The sequence below is a fragment of the Eubalaena glacialis genome, chromosome 9 (assembly GCF_028564815.1).
Source record: "Eubalaena glacialis isolate mEubGla1 chromosome 9, mEubGla1.1.hap2.+ XY, whole genome shotgun sequence".
In the NCBI taxonomy this organism is placed as follows: domain Eukaryota; kingdom Metazoa; phylum Chordata; class Mammalia; order Artiodactyla; family Balaenidae; genus Eubalaena; species Eubalaena glacialis.
Window position 1 is genome coordinate 84,955,073 of NC_083724.1, and position 19,600 is coordinate 84,974,672.

A 19,600-nucleotide genomic window follows, 5' to 3' on the forward strand; every position below is an offset into this window, starting at 1 on the left:
CATCCTTATCCCAAGACAGAAAGGAAGGAAACCCAAGCACCACGAGTCTTACGTTATAAATCTGCCCTCAGCTCATAAACTGCCTTCAACACCATGCTTCTTGATGTGAGTTCACACCCAAGGTTTTGCAGCTCATCGAAGATGGAGCATGTGAATAAGCAGAGGACAAAAGAGATAAATCTGGTAGCTGCAGAGGAAGGGTGATGTGACTTCTGAGGACAGGCTATAGCAATATTCTGCTGACTTCATACAGCCTTTATCTTCCCTGCCTTCCCCTCTTCTTACACGTTTGAACTATGTGTTGTGTTTGGTTGATAAATGTCTATAATGAGAAAGATCAGGGTATAATGAAAATGGCACTGGATTTGAGGGCAAGCAAATGGTGGGTCCTGGCTCAGCTCTGGGAAATTAGCACTTTAACTGTGCCTTGTTGTCCTCATTTGTGAAATGAATAGGTTGTTCAAAGTCCTCAGGCACCCTGGTTGAGCTCTTGGAGAACATTCCATCTGTGTGGAGACTCCAAGGAACACTTCCCTAGTAAGGTATTGAAGACATTCCATCCAGATTGCTGAGCAGAACATATCTGTTGCCTCTTATTCATAACAGTGAAGTGAAGCAGAGGCTGAGGCTTTAATGGCTGAGATTTTTCAGTAGGTTTCTGGAAAAGAGATGGTGCCTGGTTGCCATGTTGATGCATGAAACATAGTGGAAGAATCTTCAGCTCGGAATATGTTATGGGGGTCTGCAGTGGAGGCAGGAGTGCCCTGTTTGGTGGAACCTGGAATGGTTGCAGGCTTGGGGCCATCATGTGCATGAAGCAGTTTCAACAGAAGGAAGCAGTGGGAAAGGGCTTAAAACAAGGGAGGCACTGCATGAGTGGTACACACTCCCACCTCCAACTGGGCAGAGAAGCAGGTAGCCCATTATTTATCCTCATACCAAAAAAACAATCTAAAACACTTCTGTGCAGAAATTGCCAGATTGTCCTAGAGGATGAGGGCTAATATTAGTATGGGTATGGGAGAACAGAGTACTGTTCTCTTTACTCTGGCATGTTTATACTCCGGCTGAATGGTCCATTCTCTGCCTATTCATCCTAAAACAAGCCCTTCCTATCTATGTGTTCTACCAATGACCCAATTCCTAACAAAACTTCCCATCTGAAATCAGAAATACTGATGTAAGAGCCCAGGAAACCCTTATTAGCTATCCAGTCTTTCTTTCTTCAATATAAATAGAATTCAAGATCCACTCTACATGTGAGGACAATAAGCACCTGAAAGAGAAGATCCAAAGAGAAAAACTGACCTTGGAGGGAAAAGAAATTTTTTAGGAGTGTAAGAAAATTTTAAAGAAAAAAATGTTCTCTGATTTGAGATTTTATGCACATAAATCAAAGTTAAGTAGCTAGGAAAAAGGAATTATAAGATAAGAAACTCATAAAAATTAAATATATGGTGGTGGAAGTAAAAGTTTCAATCACAGGTCTGAAAGATAGGCAAGAAAGTTTTCCAAAATAAAGAACAAAAAGGCAGAAATAGTGCTGGAGAAGAAGAGAAATAGATAACCAATTCATGAGAGAGAATTCATACAATTCAATTGTATCATGAGAGGTGACATATGATTATTAAGATTTCCAGATAATGATGAGAACTGAGAAAAATGCCAGGGAGAAAATTATCAAAAAAAAAAAAACAAAGATGACTTCTCAGTGTTTATGAAGCACCGTGGACCTCAAATTGAGAGGTCCACTGAGTGCCAGCAGGAGAAATGAAAAATCTGTCTGCCTGAATTTGATGCTGTAACAGTCTTGATGCTTAAGAGAGAGAAGTCTTTTGATCTTGATGCTATCAACGTCCTCCTTCAAGTAGCTCAGAAGTTCTCTGCATGACATTAGGCATGAAAAGCGAATGCAGTCCTGGCACCCACTTAGCCTTGTAGTATACAGTATTAAGCTGGTCATATTAACATAAATTCTGTTTATTGCTGTTCAATTTTTAGAAGCATAAGACACTTAATTGTATCATATTGGGAATGGAATGCATATAACAATAATATTGACACAGTTGTAGTAAAGGTCAAGCTCAAAGAATATACCCCAATATGTGAGTGGGGTAGAGGGAAGATAAAGGAGCTAATATGCTCATCATATACAGAAGAGTGTCAGGATACTGGCAGAAATAGAGGTATAGTATAATAGATAATCAATAGAAGAACTAAAAACTAATACAGCACCCAGTTATTGGGTGGAGGTGGGAGACGGTGCAAGCAAAATCCTCCTCTTATATAGTGGAGAATCAATGTGTCTTAAATTGGGAAAACAGAAACAAGAGGTATACCATATTAATTAGAGTTATGGAGCTCACCCCTTGAAAACCAAAATCTAAATTGTATTGTATTGGTTTCCCAGGAGAGTAGGACCAAGGACAGGGGGGAGTATGGAAGGGTACAACTTCTTTCTATCTTAAGGCTCTTGGTTTGTTACCATGTGCATGTATTGCTTTCCTTTATGTTTCTTTGAACATTAAAAGATATGTATTTTCTAACATTCAGAGTTTCTGTTTGTAAAGATACAACCTAATGTTAAGCCACATGAAATAGCTGATATTTGTCTCATTTGGGCCTGCACAAATGGAAATTTCATTTGGTTCAACCTAAATAGGTTTCAGATTTTGGACTTTAATGCAGGTATGTCTTAACATGAAGGTCCAGTACATGATCAAGTCAGTGACATCTTGACAATTTGAAAATGCCATAATTCATTACATTCAACAATGCCCTTCTTTTCCAACCAACATTTCAAGCCCTGCTCAACTTACAAGGGAAAATTCAAATGGCACACCCTCCAACCCCAAACCCTGTATTCAAAGAAGTTTTTTCTTCTGAACACCCTCAACCCTGTATTTCTAACATCTGTCATGGTGTGTTTTACATTCTGCTTTTTACAACTGTTATTTGTGTACTTTGTGTCTCATCTCCCTATTAGACTACAGTTCCTTTAGGGGAAAGATTTGTGTTCTATTGTGAGACACTGCTTGGTTTTGAAGCCAGTTCTAGCTTGCCTTGGCCACTTTCCAGCTGTGTGGCTTTGGGCAAATTACTTAACATCTCCAAGACTTACTTATTCCATTCCCCAAATGGAGTCAGTGATGTCTCTTCTTAGGTGCAGAAGGATGTCTGAATAAAAGATTGTATGCACAATGCTTGACATGATACCTCGTACGCAGCAGATGTGCAATTAATGAACACTGGCTTCCTGTTGCCCTTATTCACCCTTGAACCTTCCACAGCATCAGACACAATTCTTTACACATAGGTGCTTAAATGGCGAAATGAAAAGGAAAAAAAAGGTATGTTGGATTGAAAGATGTTGAAAGTATTGCAAAATACTTTAAGGAAAACAAACATTAGTCCTACCTTTGAAAATATGAGTTCTCAAATAATCATATTGAAGAGGAAATAGCATAGTACTCTGCTTGACATATCAATTGGACAGAAAGCCATCCAGAGATGGAAAACCCTTGGGATGCACCCAAAAATCTTGTCTGTGATCCTGTCTCTTTCATTCACCACGTATCATTGGTTGTGAGCTCTACTGAGCATTGCCTTTCTGTGGAATTGGGGCAGAGTCTACAGCCATGTGAGGCAGCCTGGGAAGCTGGCACAGAACTCCAAACCTCATGAAGTGCCCACTGGCTCCCCACTGCTTCTTAGGCTAAGCACTTGCCCCGTTCTCTTGTGTTCAGAGCTTTCTTCATAAAGACTCTAACTTGCTTTTCTAGAATTGGCTCAATGACTCCACAGAGTCTTTCCTGAATGGCCCCACTTACAGAGCACTTGGCTGGCCCCTCTCATTACCATTTATCGCATTCTGATCCCATTTTCATTATATCTGCATTTCTCTTACCCTCACTAGAGTGTGTGCACAGAAAAGAGACTCAATGTATTTATTCTTGGATAAACTATTCACAATTAAGACACAGGCTAGGAAAGCCCCTGAATGCACACTGGTGTGTGTGTGCGCATGTGTGCGTGTGTGTGTGTGTGTGTGTTATGCGAATTATCTCCACCAAAGACAAAACATTGGAGCATTCATTCAGATGTACATTGGTTAAGGCCAGCTGACTTGAAGAAGTCAATTAGGAAAACATAGTGGCTACCAGTTGAAATTATTGAAGGAAGGAAGGTTTCTGTTTGGATGGCATGGGAGTGAAGGATCCCAAATGATAAAACAGACATCAACATAGAACTCTCAAATGGAGGTTGATGCACACAGCTTGGGAGGGGGGAAGCAGGACGTTAAAGGGGTGTTTTCCATCCTCGGGCTCAGGGACACAGGGTTGGAGAGGTAGACAGATAAGCCTGTCTGGCCCACCTGCCAGGATCTTGTACAATCACTCTGCATAATTATTCTTGAAAATACAAACATTGCTGGGGCTGACTGACAAGTATTGTTCCAGCAGGGAGGGCTGTCAGGGCAAATCAATCCAATTCTACCACATGCCAGTGTGTAGAACAGATATAATTTTGTCTGTTAGGGGCTGTCAAAGCGAAGGATGTGCCGTATGTGTATTTTGAAGTGTGGTGTTCCCTTCAGTCTAACAGCTTGAAAGATTTCTGGGGCTTTCCCCCTCCCTGGCTGTTTTCTACAAGAAGTTTTGGGAATTTTAACTTCAAATAACTCAAGTCTTTTATCTAATGTGATGTTCAGGTTAGATTAAGCCCAATCCTGCCTTTCCCTCCATAGCTGCTCTGTTCTCATTCAACATAGGGTATTAAAATTTGGTTTAAGAGGAAAAGGTCCTTTGCTGCTGTTGGATGTTGTATGGGGCATCCAAGTAAGTACCTGGTGCCCTTCCAGCAATGCAAAGTCACCTTGCAAGAGTCTTACCTTGCCCATCACTGGACCCAATGCAAGGTTTAATCCAAAGTTTCCTACTGGGCCCCTTGGGAATCCCTGGAAGTCCACTTCCTCTTTCCGTGGCCCAGTGCTGTGTCCTCTGCCCCCAGAGGTCTGACTTCTGCTCTCCTCATGCTCATCCCTGGCCCTTTCTCCTGCCTCTCTCATTTGTCCATTTTGGTCTTGTTCTATTGCTCCTTGTTCTCTGTCTTTCCCTGAAAACATCAGGATTAGTCCTTGGTGACATCCTCTGTTCCCTTCAGGGTCACGGACTTGACCTCAGCTTCCCTGGAGTCTGTCACCTTGAGCTGTGTGCATTCGATGGGCAAGGGGCTGGAAAGGAAAGATGGATGAGTGACTGCTGGAGCCTGCTCTCAGCTCAGCACAGGCCTCTGTGAGAGCAAGGTCTAAGTTATATCAGAACTGGCTTCTCTGCCTCCAGTTTGATTACTGCCAGAATAATCTAATTTGTCCCCGTCACTTTTCTTCCATACTCAAAAGTCTTCTACATAAGACTTACATACAGAACAAAGCTACAGGCTCACCTATTATGGAACTGTGTGTGTGCTAGAGCAGATCTGAAATGCTGTTTAGTCCAAACTCCTTCATTTAAAGATGATGAAATGAAGGCAAAGAGCAGTGAAGCATTTGTCTGAGTCCATACTTACTAGTGCCCGAGATTGTTTAAACTACTTAGTGAGGTGTTCAGGGCCCTCTATGGTCCAACCTTGTCCTGTTTTTACTGCGTATTGCCTGCTTTTTCTCTTTAGGAAGAAACAATATAAATCACAGTTTCTTTTTTTTAAATTTTTATTGAAGTATAGTTGATTTACAATGTTGTGTTAGTTTCAGGTGTACAGCAAAGTGATTCAGTTATATACATATATATTCTTTTTCAGATTCTTTTCCATTATAGGTTATTACAAGATATTGAATATGGTTCCCTGTGCTGTACAGGAGGTCCTTGTTGTTTATCTATTTTACATATAGTAATGTGTATATGTTAATCCCAAACTCCTAATTTATCCCTCTCCCCACCCTGCTATTCCCCTTTGGTAACCATAAGTTTGTTTTCTGTGACTGTGAGTCTGTTTCTGTTTTGTAAATAAGTTCATTTGTATCATATTCTTTTGGATTCCACATATAAGTGATAGCATATGATATTTGTCTTTCTCTGTCTGACTAACTACACTTGGTATGATAATCTGGACTTTTCCTCCTCTTCATCCTTGCTTTTTCTCTTCCCCCACTTTAAATGCCGTCCTTCCCACCATTCTCATCTCTTGTTCAACCACTCACCTATTTTTTCATGTTTATGTTATTATTTATTCATAAAATACTATTGATTGCCTAATATGTTCTAGACCCAGTAGCAAGTGTGGGAAATTACATCTATTCTTTAACCCCATCCCCAAAGCATTCTTTTTTTTTTTTAATTTTTGCATTTTATTTTATTTACTTTTTTATAGAGCAGGTTCTTACTAGTTATCCATTTTATATATATTAGTGTATATATGTCAATCCCAATCTCCCAATTCATCACATCCCCCCGCCACCTTCCCCCCTTGATGTCCATATGTTTGTTCTCTACATCTGTGTCTAGATTTCTGCCTTGCAAACCAGTTCATCTGTACCATTTTTCTAGGTTTCACATATATGCATTAATACACGATATTTGTTTTTCTCTTTCTGACTTACTTCACTCTGTATGACAGTCTCTAGATCCATCCACGTCTCTACAAATGACCCAATTGTGTTCCTTTTATGGCTGAGTAATATTCCAGTGTATATATGTACCACATCTTCTTTATCCATTCATCTGTCGATGGGCATTTAGGTTGCTTCCGTGACCTGGCTATTGTAAATAGTGCTGCAATGAACATTGGGGTGTGTGTGTCTTTTTGAATTATGGTTTTCTTTGGGTATATGCCCAGTAGTGGGATTGCTGGGTCATATGGTAGTTCTGTTTTTAGTTTCTTAAGGAACCTCCATACTGTTCTCCATAGTGGCTGTATCAATTTACATTCCCACCAACAGTGCAAGAGGGTTCCCTTTTCTCCACAACCTCTCCAGCATATGTTGTTTGTAGATTTTCTGATAATACCCATTCTAACTGGTGTGAGGTGATACCTCATTGTAGTTTTGATTTGCATTTCTCTAATAATTAGTGATGTTGAGCAGCTTTTCATGTGCTTCTTGGCCATCCATATGTCTTCTTTGGAGAAATGTCTATTTAGGTCTACTGCCCATTTTTGGATTGGGTTGTTTGTTTTTTTAATATTGAGCTGCATGAGCTGTTTATATATTTTGGAGATTAATCCTTTGTCCGTTGATTCGTTTGCAAATATATTCTCCCATTATGAGGGTTGTCTTTTCGTCTTGTTTATGGTTTCCTTTGCTGTGCAAAAGCTTTTAAGTTTCATTAGGTCCCATTTGTTTATTTTTGTTTTTATTTCCATTACTCTAGGAGGTGGATCAAAAAAGATCTTGCTGTGTTTTATGTCAAAGAGTGTTCTTCCTATGTTTTCCTCTAAGAGTTTTATAGTGTCCAGTCTTACATTTAGGTCTCTAATCCATTTTGAGTTTATTTTTGTGTATGGTGTTAAGGAGTGTTCTAATTTCATTCCTTTACATGTAGCTGTCCAATTTTCCCAACACCACTTATTGAAGAGACTGTCTTTCCTCCATTGTATATCTTTGCCTCCTTTGTCATAGTTTAGTTGACCCTAGGTGCGTGGGTTTATCTCTGGGCTTTCTATCCTGTTCCATTGATCTATATTTCTGTTTTTGTGCCAGTACCATATTGTCTTGATTACTGTAGCTTTGTAGTATAGTCTGAAGTCAGGGAGCCTGATTCCTCCAGCTCCGTTTTCTTCCCTCAAGACTGCTTTGGCTCTTTGGGGTCTTTTGTGTCTCCATACAAATTTTAAGATGATTTGTTCTAGTTCTGTAAAAAATGTCATTGGTAATTTGATAGGGATTGCATTGAATCTGTAGATTGCTTTGGGTAGTAGAGTCATTTTCACAATATTGATTCTTCCAATCCAAGAACATGGTATATCTCTCCATCTGTTTGTACCATCTTTAATTTCTTTCATCAGTGTCTTATAATTTTCTGCATACAGGTCTTTTGTCTCCCTAGGTAGGTTTATTCCTAGGTATTTTATTCTTTTTGTTTCAAGGGTAAATGGGAGTGTTTCCTTAATTTCTCTTTCAGATTTTCATCATTAGTGTATAGGAATGCAAGAGATTTCTGTGCATTAATTTTGTATCCCGCAACTTTACCAAATTCATTGATTAGCTCTAGTAGTTTTCTGATGGCATCTTTAGGATTCTCTATGTATAGTATCATGTCATCTGCAAATAGTGACAGCTTTACTTCTTTTTTTCCAATTTGAATTCCTTTTATTTCTTTTTCTGCTCTGATTGCTGTGGCTAGGACTTCCAAAACTATGTTGAATGATAGTGACAAGAGTGGACAACCTTGTTTTGTTCCTGATGCTAGAGGAAATGCTTTCAGTTTTTCACCATTGAGAATGATGTTTGCTGTGCCTTTTTCGTATATGGCCTTTATTATGTTGAGGTACGTTCCCTCTATGCCCACTTTCTGGAGAGTTTTTATCATAAATGGGTGTTGAATTTTGTCAAAAGCTTTTTCTGCATCTATTGAGATGCTCATATGGTTTTTATTCTTCAATTTGTTAATATGGTGTATCACATTGATTGATTTGCGTATATTGAAGAATCCTTGCATCCCTGGGATAAATCCCACTTGATCATGGTGTATGATCCTTTTACTATGTTGTTAGATTCTGATTGTTAGTATTTTGTTGAGGATTTTGCATCTATATTCATCAGTGATATTGGTCTGTAATTTTCTTTTTTTGTAGTATCTTTGTCTGGTTTTTGTATCAGGGTGATGGTGACCTCATAGAATGAGTTTAGGAGTGTTCCTTCCTCTGCAATTTCTTGGAAGAGTTTGAGAAGGATGGGTGTTGGCTCTTCTCTAAATGTTTGATAGAATTCCCTTGAAGCCATCTGGTCCTGGACTTTTGTTTGTTGGAGGATGTTTAATCACTGTTTCAGTTTCATTACTTGTGATTGGTCTGTTCATATTTTCTATTTCCTCCTGGTTCAGTCTTGGAAGGTTATACCTTTCTCAGAATTTGTCCATTTCTTCCAGGTTGTCCATTTTATTGGCATAGAGTTGCTTGTAGTAGTCTCTTAGGATGCTTTGTATTTCTGCAGTGTCTCTTGTAACTTCTACTTTTTCATTTCTAATTTTATTGATTTGAGTCCTTTCCCTCTTTTTCTTGATGAGTCTGGCTAAAGTTTTATCAATTTTGTTTATCTTCTCAAAGAACCATCTTTTAGTTTTATTGATCTTTGCTATTCTTTTCTTTGTTTCTTTTTCATTTATTTCTGCTGTGATCTTTATGATTTCTTTCCTTCTACTAACTTTGGGTTTTGCTTGTTCTTCTTTCTCTAGTTCCTTTGGGTGTAAGTTTAGATTGTTTATTCGAGATTTTTCTTGTTTCTTGAGGTAGGCTTGTATTGCTATAAACTTCCCTCTTAGAACTGCTTTTGCTGCATCCCATAGGTTTTGGATCATCGTGTTTTCATTGTCATTTGTCTGTAGGTAATTTTTGATTTCCTCTTTGATTTCTCCAGTGATCTCTTGGTTATTTAGTAATGTATTGTTTAGCCTCCATGTGTTTGTGCTTTTTACAGTTTTTTCCCTGTAATTTATTTCTAATCTCATTGCGTTGTGGTCAGAAAAGATGCTTGATATGATTTCAATTTTCTTAAATTACTGAGGCTTGATTTGTGACCCAAGATGTGATCTATCCTAGAGAATGTTCCATGTGCACTTGAGAAGAAAGCGTAATCTGCTGTTTTTGGATGGAATGTCCTATAAACATCAATTAAATCTATCCGGTCTATTGTGTCATTTAAAGCTTGTGTTTCCTTATTAATTTTCTGTTTGGATGATCTTTCCTTTGATGTAAGTGAGGTGTTAAAGTCCCCCACTATTATTTTGTTACTGTTGATTTCCTCTCTTTTATAGCTGTTAGCAGTTGCCTTATGTATTGAGTTGTTCCTATGTTGGGTGCATATATATTTATAATTTTTATATCTTCTTCTTGGATTGATCCCTTGATCATTATGTAGTGTCCTTCCTTGTCTCCTGTAACATTCTTTATTTTAAATTCTATTTTATCTGATATGAGTATTGCTACTCCAGCTTTTGTTTGATATCCATTTGCATGGAATATCTTTCTCCATCCCCTCACCCTCAATCTGTATGTGTCCCTAGGTCTGAAGTGGGTCTCTTGTAGACGGCATATATATGGGTCTTGTTTTTGTATCCATTCAGTGAGCCTGTGTCTTTTCGTTGGAGCATTTAATCCACTCATATTTAAGGTAATTATCGATATATATGTTCCTATTACCATTTTCTTTATTGTTATGGTTTTGTTTTTGTAGGTCCTTTTCTTCTCTTGTGTTTCCCACTTAGAGAAGTTCCTTTACCATTTGTTGTAGAGCTGGTTTGGTGGTGCTGAATTCTCTTAGCTTTTGCTTGTCTGTGAAGCTTTTGATTTCTCCATCAAATCTAAATGATATCCTTGCCGGGTAGAGTAATCTTTGTTGTAGGTTCTTCCCTTTCATCACTTTAAGTATATCCTGCCACTCCCTTCTGGCTTGTAGAGTTTCTGCTGAGAAATCAGCTCTTAACCTTATGGGAGTTCCCTTGTATGTTATTTGTCATTTTTCCCTTGCTGCTTTCAATAATTTTTCTTTGTCTTTAATTTTTGTCAATTTGATTACTATGTGTCTTGGCATGTTTCTCCTTGGGTTTATCCTGCCTCGGACTCTCTGTGCTTCCTGGACTTGGGTGGCTATTTCCTTTCCCATGTTAGGGAAGTTTTCGACTATAATCTCTTCAAATATTTTCTTGGGTCCTTTCTCTCTCTTCTCCTTCTGGGACGCCTATAATACAAATGTTGTTGCATTTAATGTTGTCCCAGAGGTCTCTTAGGCTGCCTTCATTTCTTTTCATTCTTTTTTTCTGTATTCTGTTCTGTGGAAGTGAATTCCACTATTCTGTTTTCCAGGTCACTTATCCATTCTTCTGCCTCAGTTATTCTGCTATTGATTCCTTCTAGTGCATTTTTCATTTGAGTTATTGTATTGTTCATCTCTGTTTGTTTGTTCTTTAATTCTTCTAGGTGTTTATTCTTTAATTCTTCTAGGTCTTTGTTAAACATTTCTTGCATCTTCTCAATCTTTGCCTCCATTCTTTTTCTGAGGTCCTGGATCATCTTCACTATCATTATTCTGAATTCTTTTTCTGGAAGGTTGCCTATCTCCACTCACTTAGTTGTTTTTCTGGTGTTTTATCTTGGTCCTTCATCTGGTACATATCCCTCTGCCTTTTCATCTTGTCTATCTTTCTGTGAATGTGGTTTTTGTTCCACAGGCTACAAGATTGTAGTTCTTCTTGCTTCTGCTGTCTGCCCTCTGGTGGATGAGGCTATCTAAGAGGCTTGTGCAAGTTTCCTGATGGGAGGGACTAGTGGTGGGTAGAGCTGGCTGTTGCTCTGGAGGGCAGAGCTCAGTAAAACTTTAATCTGCTTGTCTGCTGATGGGTGGGACTGGGTTTCCTCCCTGTTGGTTGTTTGGCCTGAGGCGACCCAACACTGGAGCCTATGTGGGCTCTTTGGTGGGGCTAATGGCGGACTCTGGGAGGGCTCACGCCAAGGAGTACTTCCCAGAACTTCTGCTGCCAGTGTCCTTGTCCTCACGGTGAGACACAGCCACCCCACAACTCTGCAGGAGACCCTCCAGCACTAGCAGGTAGGTCTGGTTCAGTCTCCTATGGGGTCACTGCTCCTTCCCCTGGGTCCCAACGCACACACTACTTTGTGTGTGCCCTCCAAGAGTGGAGTCTCTGTTTCCCCCAGTCCTGTCGAAGTCCTGCAATCAAATCCCGCTAGCCTTCAAAGTCTGATTCTCTAGGAATTCCTCCTCCCGTTGCCGGACCCCCAGTTTGGGAAGCCTGACGTGGGGCTCAGAACCTTCACTCCAGTGGGTGGACTTCTGTGGTATAAGTGTTCTCCACTTTGTGAGTCACCCACCCAGTAGTTATGGGATTTGATTTTATTGTGATTGTGCCCCTCCTACTGCCTCATTGTGCCTTATCCTTTGTCTTTGGATGTGGGTATCTTTTTTGGTGAGTTCCAGTGTCTTCCTGTCCATGATTGTACAGCAGTTAGTTGTGATTCCAGTGCTCTCACAAGAGAGAGTGCCCAAAGCATTCTTGAGTAAACCCATAAATATTGATTTTTATGCCATTACGATGATAAGCGCTGTGCATATTTGACTGAGGGTGGCTTTTGCATCATACGTTTATTTCTCATTGAGCTCTGCCATGAGAAATATTCTTAGGAAACTCACTATTTACTTTACAGACATTGTTAAGGACATTTATCTCCTGTGTAAAATCCATTCCATAAATTCCTTTCAAAACTAAATGCTGTGAAGAATCTTACTTACCATAAGACATTTCTGTGTCCTTACTTATGGGTAGTCAAAATTTTATAAATGATTGCATTTCGTCCTGGCTTCTGCTGCCAGGAAACTCAGAATCAATTTATGACTTAATTTTAATAAGCATGAGGAACCTTAGAATCTGCATGTTTGCATTTCTACTTAACATCTTGTTTTAGCCTTCTTTTCCATTTTCTCTGATTTCAGTTCTTGTTTAAGTTTTTGCTTTCTCTTGCATGATCACATAAAGTACCTGAATCTTTTGTGAATGAAGCAGAGGTACAAGTAAAAGTTATGATAGGTATAAGCATGTGTTTTTCTGTCCTTTTATGTTGTGAGTTCCTTGAGAACAGGGATTATTTTGTGCATCCTTTTTACTAGGCCACAGAAAAATGCCCAGGCTACAGTAGATGTTTAATAAAGGTTTGTTGAACTAAGTTGATAAAAGTAGACCCATGACTCCCTAGGTGGGCAAAGTCAAGCTCACTTTCTCTTACACTTTGTCTGTTGTAAGAAGGCCAAGGAAAGGTGGAGTGTTGATACCCTACTGGATAGCTATGAAGATTGATATTGCTTGTAAACCTCTCAGCACATTTTCAGGCCCATAATAGCAATCAGCACATGTTAGGTCTCCTCTCTTCCCTCCGTACTTCCTCATTTCATTGGAAATTGCACTTGGAAAAGGATAAGTGGATTGCTCACAAGGTAGTCAATTCATTGAGGTGTCATATGTAAAATAAATGTGACTATTGACCTCATTCAGAAGGATATAAAAATTAATCAATGGTAATGCACATTGAGATTTTTTGCTGAAAAGTGCTTAAGAACGGCTCAGTATTATTACGTTTTATTTCATCATTAATATTATTTATGAATATTTGTCTTTGTCTTGTCCTGGTGTGGTTTATATCTCTGGTCTTAATTGCATTTATTTTCAATTTAGTCCCAATTTATATCTTAATAAAAATATAGATGAAATCAAAAAACATAGTTCCTGTCTTTCATACAAATTTACTTTTACAAGGTGGATGATTTAACCTGTTTCAATATGCTCCCTATGAAATAGACATTAAGATATTTAGTAAATAATTTTTGTTAATTGCATTTAAAATCAAGTTCAAGCATTTTTCATAGTTTTGACATCCCACTTTTTGCACTCATATTTTATGTTTATTGGCCATTTTCTAATGAAATTCTTCATTATGAGATACTTGATCCATTTCAGATGATAAACGTCAATGTTTCAAGTATTTCTAGTTGAAGAGACAATTAACTAAATGAAATACCTTTTATCACTTTACTGTCAGGGAATGCTCACTGCCTGCAGTCTCAAATAGGGGTTTCTGTTACAAGGTCATTCTTCTGAGAGTCAGGGGATCTGAGTTCTAGCTTGGTCTCCTTCTAGCTATGTGGTCCTGGGGAAGTTACTTCACCTCTCTGAGACTCACTGGCTGACTGTCAAACATGAGGGAGTCAGCCTCAATGATCTTTCGCTTCTGTTCCCATCATAGCATCTGGTCCTTTGCGTTGGAACTATTGAGGCAGGCCCTACATTTAGGTCTGTAGGGCAACAGAAAGATTGCTCCTAATACAGAACATTATCTTCTGGGGTATATTACTTTTTACCATCCTACTCACAACTTTAAAATATCTTTCCTTTAACTGCAGGTCACTTAGTACTTGACATATATTAGAGACTCAATAAATGTCTCAAATGTCCAGGTGCTGAGCAGGATGCGTCCAGGAGGCCAAGGATCTCTATGAAACCCCATTACTGAGGAAATGGGAGGATATATTTCCGATTTCAACCTTAAGTGGGTAGCGTTGTATTTATTTATTTGTTTTGTTAGTTTTAGATTTAGTAATAATGAATATAGACATGGGTTGATACTATAGCCTGTGTGTAAATATAGAATATTTACTTCTGGGAGATATTGATACCAGGAATTTGATTTAAACCATCTGAAACTGCAAGCATCTCCATAAACTACTGAAGCTACTTTGTGACAAAATGCATTTTTCAGTGGCTGTAATGTGATACTAATACAAAACCAGAAATCTACTCAGTTCTGGTACTTAGGAAGAAAATGACCAAGGGCACCAAATTTCCACTCTGGAAAATTCCATTAGTGATAAAGACATCCAGACAGTTTTTAGCCCCTCATCACGATTATTATTGCTGGTCATCAATTTCTCCCCAATTCCACAGAGTAGATTTATTTGCACAATAATCTAATCACACCCTTTGTTTTGACTATATGAACGTACATAGATCAGTCTGCAGACCACATGAGTTTGTTGGTATAGCTCCTACACCACCTACACCTCTTCAAGATACTCCTTTTTTTTTTTTTGGCAAGGTGAATTTCAAAGAGACACTTTTTTTTTTAAACTTTTTTAAAAAAAATCAATTATTGTTTTGAGTTTTCCTCCGAAACTAAGGAGCCATTTATGGTAGAGTCTGGGCTTTCATTTATTTTTTTATTAGTTATTCATGTTGGGTTTGAGGTCTTTTTACTGGAGTCTCCAAAGTTAAAAGCAGAGAATTGACTGACCTCAGAGAAATGAAGCGTGTAAAAATTTTAACATGCTTACCTGATAGCTTATTTATCATGGAATCTTTAGACTCACTTCACTGAGGATATTTTGTATAAAATGAACCCAAGATTCCCAGGACCCTTTAAGGCAGTGTTATTCAAAGTGCTTGTCCACAGTGAGACTGTCTAGAATGGGAACCAGTGCATTGCTTCCTTCATTAAGAAAGTCTTGGGACTTCCCTAGTGGTCCAGTGGTTAGGACTCCACACTTCCACACTTCCACTGCAGTGGGGCACAGGTTTGATCCCTGGTCAAGGAACTAAGATCCTGCAGGCCACATGGTGAGCCCACCGCCCCCCAAAATAATAATAATAAAATAAAATTTAAAAAAAGGAAGTCTTGCTCCCAGAAAAAGTCAGCTAAATGTCATGCAAACAGCCAAACCAAACTTCCCAATGCCTCGCCTCTCAGCCGCACTATTGAAAGACACAAGACAAATGGCAGCCGAGTGTTTGTATAGCTTGGGCAAGCTACTTCAGCCCTCTGTGCCTCAGGCCCTGAGAATGATGGCATCGGGAGGATAGAGAGGGAAAGCTTGAGCCAGGAGCTCAGTGGGTAAGAGGAGTAGCTAAGATGTCAGAGTGAGGGGGCAGACATGGTCAGGCTGATGGCTCCCTAAGATAGATGCTTTCAGCTGGCTGGGGATCTAGCAGGAGTGGGGTGGGTAATGATCAGACATCAGGCACACAGGCCTTGAAGTACCTGGGAGTGAGGAGTGGGGATGGCTTTCATTCGAGAGGGCTGCAGGGGGAAGGCATGAGTTTCCTCAGACATAGCCAAGGTTTTATTTGAGTAGAGGAGGTAAAGGGAAGTTTAAAGAGAGATTGAGGATACAGGGAGCTTATGGATGACAGGGGAGCGAGCCCAGAGGGACCATTAGCATTGGCTCAGCCTTGGGCACTTATGAGCTATTTGGGGTTTGAGGCTGGATAAAGAGGGAGGCCCTGAGAGGGTACCGGGGACTTCCCTTGATTGAGGGAAGCAGGCAATGAGGCAGGTTGGGATAAGTCCCGATGCTCTCCTGGAAGAGAATGGGAAGAAATTCTTAGCTCAAGGATGTAATAGCTTCAGACTAGTTGTTCTCCCTACTCCTGACATCTTGGAGAATTGGGCTGCTTCATTGCCTACATACTCAGTAGGGTTATTGTCAGTTAACTGAAATAATGTAACTAAACAGTATTTGTCTACTGTTTTTATTATCATTCGGCACATTTTTCAACAAATGTTTGGATAGCACCAGCTGTGAGACCCTGGCAGGAATGCAAATACAAACACAAAATTGTTACCTGTGCCCTTTGGTGGCTTCCAGTCTTAGAAAAGAGAAGTTCATTCTATTTAGAGGGAGTACATTGGCAAAAGGCCAGCATTCTTGTAATCTATTATGTCTCAAACATAGCAAAACAAATTAATGCAAAATAGCCCATTTCTTAAAGAAAAGATACATTTACTGCCTTCAAGGTCAACATGGGAAAACTGGTCTCATCAATTTTAGCTTTGAAGATGATCAAGTTGTGGCTTTATCCATAGCTTTATGAACTTATTTGCCACCAACGTTTTTTTACTGCTGGGAAAGAAAGAAAGAAAGGAAGGAAGGAAGAAAAAGAAAGAAAGAAAGAAAGAAAGAGAGAGAGAGAGAGAGAGAGAGAGAGAGAAAGAAAGAAAGAAAGAAAGAAAGAAAGAAAGAAAGAAAGAAAGAAAGAAAGAAAGAAAGAAAGAAAGAAAGAAAGAAAGAAAGAAAGAAAGAAAGAAAGAAAGAAAGAAAAAGAAAGAGAAAGGAAGGAAGGAAGGAAGAAAGAGAGAGAAAGAAAGAAAGAGAGAGAGGGAGGGAGGGAGGAAGGAAAGAAAGGAGGAAGGAAGGGAGGGAGGAAAAGTATAAATCAAATGCAAAAAAAGAAAAAGAGTTAAATACTTGCCTTGATCTGGTTGGAGTGTAAAGTAAATCAAGTGGCAATTTAATTCCCAATGAACATGTGACAACCATGGAGTTAAATATTAGATTTAAATAGGGCAGCTAATTCTCTGCAAGAATTACATTCGTCTCTTCATATAGGCACTCTTCCTAATGAACACATTTCTCCCCTCTTAAATTCAGGCATTGCTACTGGAGCATGAGACATTAATATACATTCTTAGATTCATTAATAATGTTGCTCATAAAAGACCTTTTGATTTTTATCATCCTGAGTTCCCAAAGGCCTATGGAAGCAGCCATAGCTCCAAACCACATGAATTATAAGGGGAAAAATCCTATTAAAGCATAACCTTAATCACCAGTTGCATTTTATATCAAGCTGCATCTAAAAAGAAACTGTATAACATATCCATCAACATAGAATGGATAAATAAATGGTGTTACAGTCCTTCCATAGAATATTATAAAGTAGTAAAAGCAAAAGAATTACTACTACACACACAATGTAATTCAATCTCATGGACATTGTTGAGTGACAGATGTAAGACATGGAAGGATGCTTGTAGTATGATTCCATTTATATAAGTTCAAAACTGGCAAAGCCCAACAATCTCTGGTTTGGGATATGTCATTGGTAGCAAACCAATAAGGCAAATGATTAACACAAAATACAGGATAGTGGTTACCCCTGGGAGGTGAGTGGGAAGTGGGTACAATCAAGAAAGAACACTAGCGCTTTAAAAGTACTAGTGATATTCTGTTTCTTACAATGGAATGGTGGGTTCATGGGTATTCACTTTATTATTATTAAAACTACAGAGATATGCTTTGTATTTCCTTTTGAACTTTTGAACTTTTGAGAGTTTGAACTGGCCTTTGAAGAGTGAACTAAGCAGAGAGGAAGCTGGAAGACTATTTTTACTTTTTAGTCTATTATATATTTCTATTTCTCTTGTTATGCTTATGCTTAACACAATTTACAATTGGAAAGGAACTTTGTGGTGTCAAAGAAAAATCACGGACTCTGGATTCAGACAGATCTGAGTTCAAATGCCAACTCCTCCATTCCCATGCTATGCATCGTTGAAATTCTCGCAGACTTAGTTTCTCCAAGTGTAAAATGTAAGAAAGAATGCTTCCCAGTATGGTGAGAGTCAAATGAGAGAATATTGTCGGCTGCACATTCCAAGCTCTAGAGGGAGTCAGAGTCCTTTTAAACTCGGCCGTTCAGGGAAGAGTTGTCCAGAAAAGCATGGTGCCATTGACCTGGTGGAAACCCTGGTCTAAGGGATCCAACACTTGATGTGCTGGGTGAAGAGGCCCAAGCTCACACTGCAGCTCTGTCCTCTGCACAGTCTCTTTTTGGGCTTCTCCACTGGCTCTGTCCTGAGAATCACTCACTCCCCTCCCACCTTGCACTACTGGGCTCTAAAGGACCCTGGACCACCTCCTGCCTCTTTTCCCAGTAAGGCGCATGGATGAGTGACATGGGCCAGCTCTGCTCTGAACGAGAGGGAGGAATGTTCTCTCTTCCCCAGATGCTTCTATTCTTGTCTCCTCTTAGCTTTGGAGAGCCAAGACTAGGACACAATCTTAGAAAGAAGCTAAGGAAGCCAGCCTTTTCTAGACATTTCTGGTCTAAACAAAAGGAGTCACTAAGGCTCAACCATGGAGCCTACCTCAGCAGGAGGAGAAAAGTGAGATGAGGACACAGCCTTAATCAGCAATGCACAGATCTTGCATTTTCCCTTTGTATCCTCTGAGCCTCACTCCCTCAGGAGTCTGAGGGGGCTTAACAAAGACTTAAGGCTTCCTGGCTAGCTCTCTGCCTTTCCCACTAGACACATAACTGACAAATACATGCAAAACATCTGGCTTGTGAGAGGCCTGCCATTACTATCCATTCCCTTCTCAGTTCTCCCCTTTCCTCGTCTGTAAAGCTCATTAATGACATTCTTCAGCCAACGGCTAGGTGGTTCCTTTAGTTCTATCAGAAACAATAATTCCACTCCGGAGAGCAAGCCAACGCCGCCACCTTCCAACCGTTTGGGGTGGACCTCGCGGATAGACACTGAGCTTCCCGTCTGGTTATCCATGTGCGGAGGAGAGAACCGGGGGCCTGCAAGCTCAGGATGCAGCCACTGACTCCCCATCCTCTGCCTGCAGCTCCACATGCCTCTATTCCAATGTCCATTCTGTCTTTGTTTTACAGTTGTTCAGCACATCAAGCGACATAACATTGTTCTGAAAAGGGAGCTAGGCGAAGGAGCCTTTGGAAAAGTTTTCCTAGCTGAATGCTATAACCTCTGTCCTGAGCAGGACAAGATCTTGGTGGCAGTGAAGGTAAGCGAACACTCCAGAACGTCTCATTATCCGTGGTCGCACTCAGGTGTGGAGGTGATGCTTTATTTTATGTTATTGTAGTGGCCAATTCAGGAGCAGATTACATCTGCTATGGTGGATGTGTTCAAATTCCTTTAAAGGAATGGACAGTGGGAAGGGTATTTGGGGCACATCCAAGTGTCAGAGGTTCTGCTCACAGGCTGTGAATAGCTCTGAGCTACTCTTCCCAGTCAACGTTAGCTAAATTCTGGATAGAGGTCAGTGGGGTCAAACAGAATCCAACCGGCCAAGTCTTGG

At 39.7% G+C, this 19,600-nt stretch overlaps 1 protein-coding gene across 1 annotated transcript in view; it reads left to right on the top strand.

Moving 5' to 3' along the window:
- Window positions 1-19,600, top strand: part of NTRK2 (neurotrophic receptor tyrosine kinase 2) — a 379,554-nt gene that overhangs the window by 264,977 nt on the left and 94,977 nt on the right. Inside the window, exon 16 of the mRNA XM_061200555.1 lies at window positions 19,173-19,303. Coding sequence (XP_061056538.1) covers window positions 19,173-19,303 — 131 coding nt within the window. The remainder of the gene's footprint in view (window positions 1-19,172; window positions 19,304-19,600) is intronic.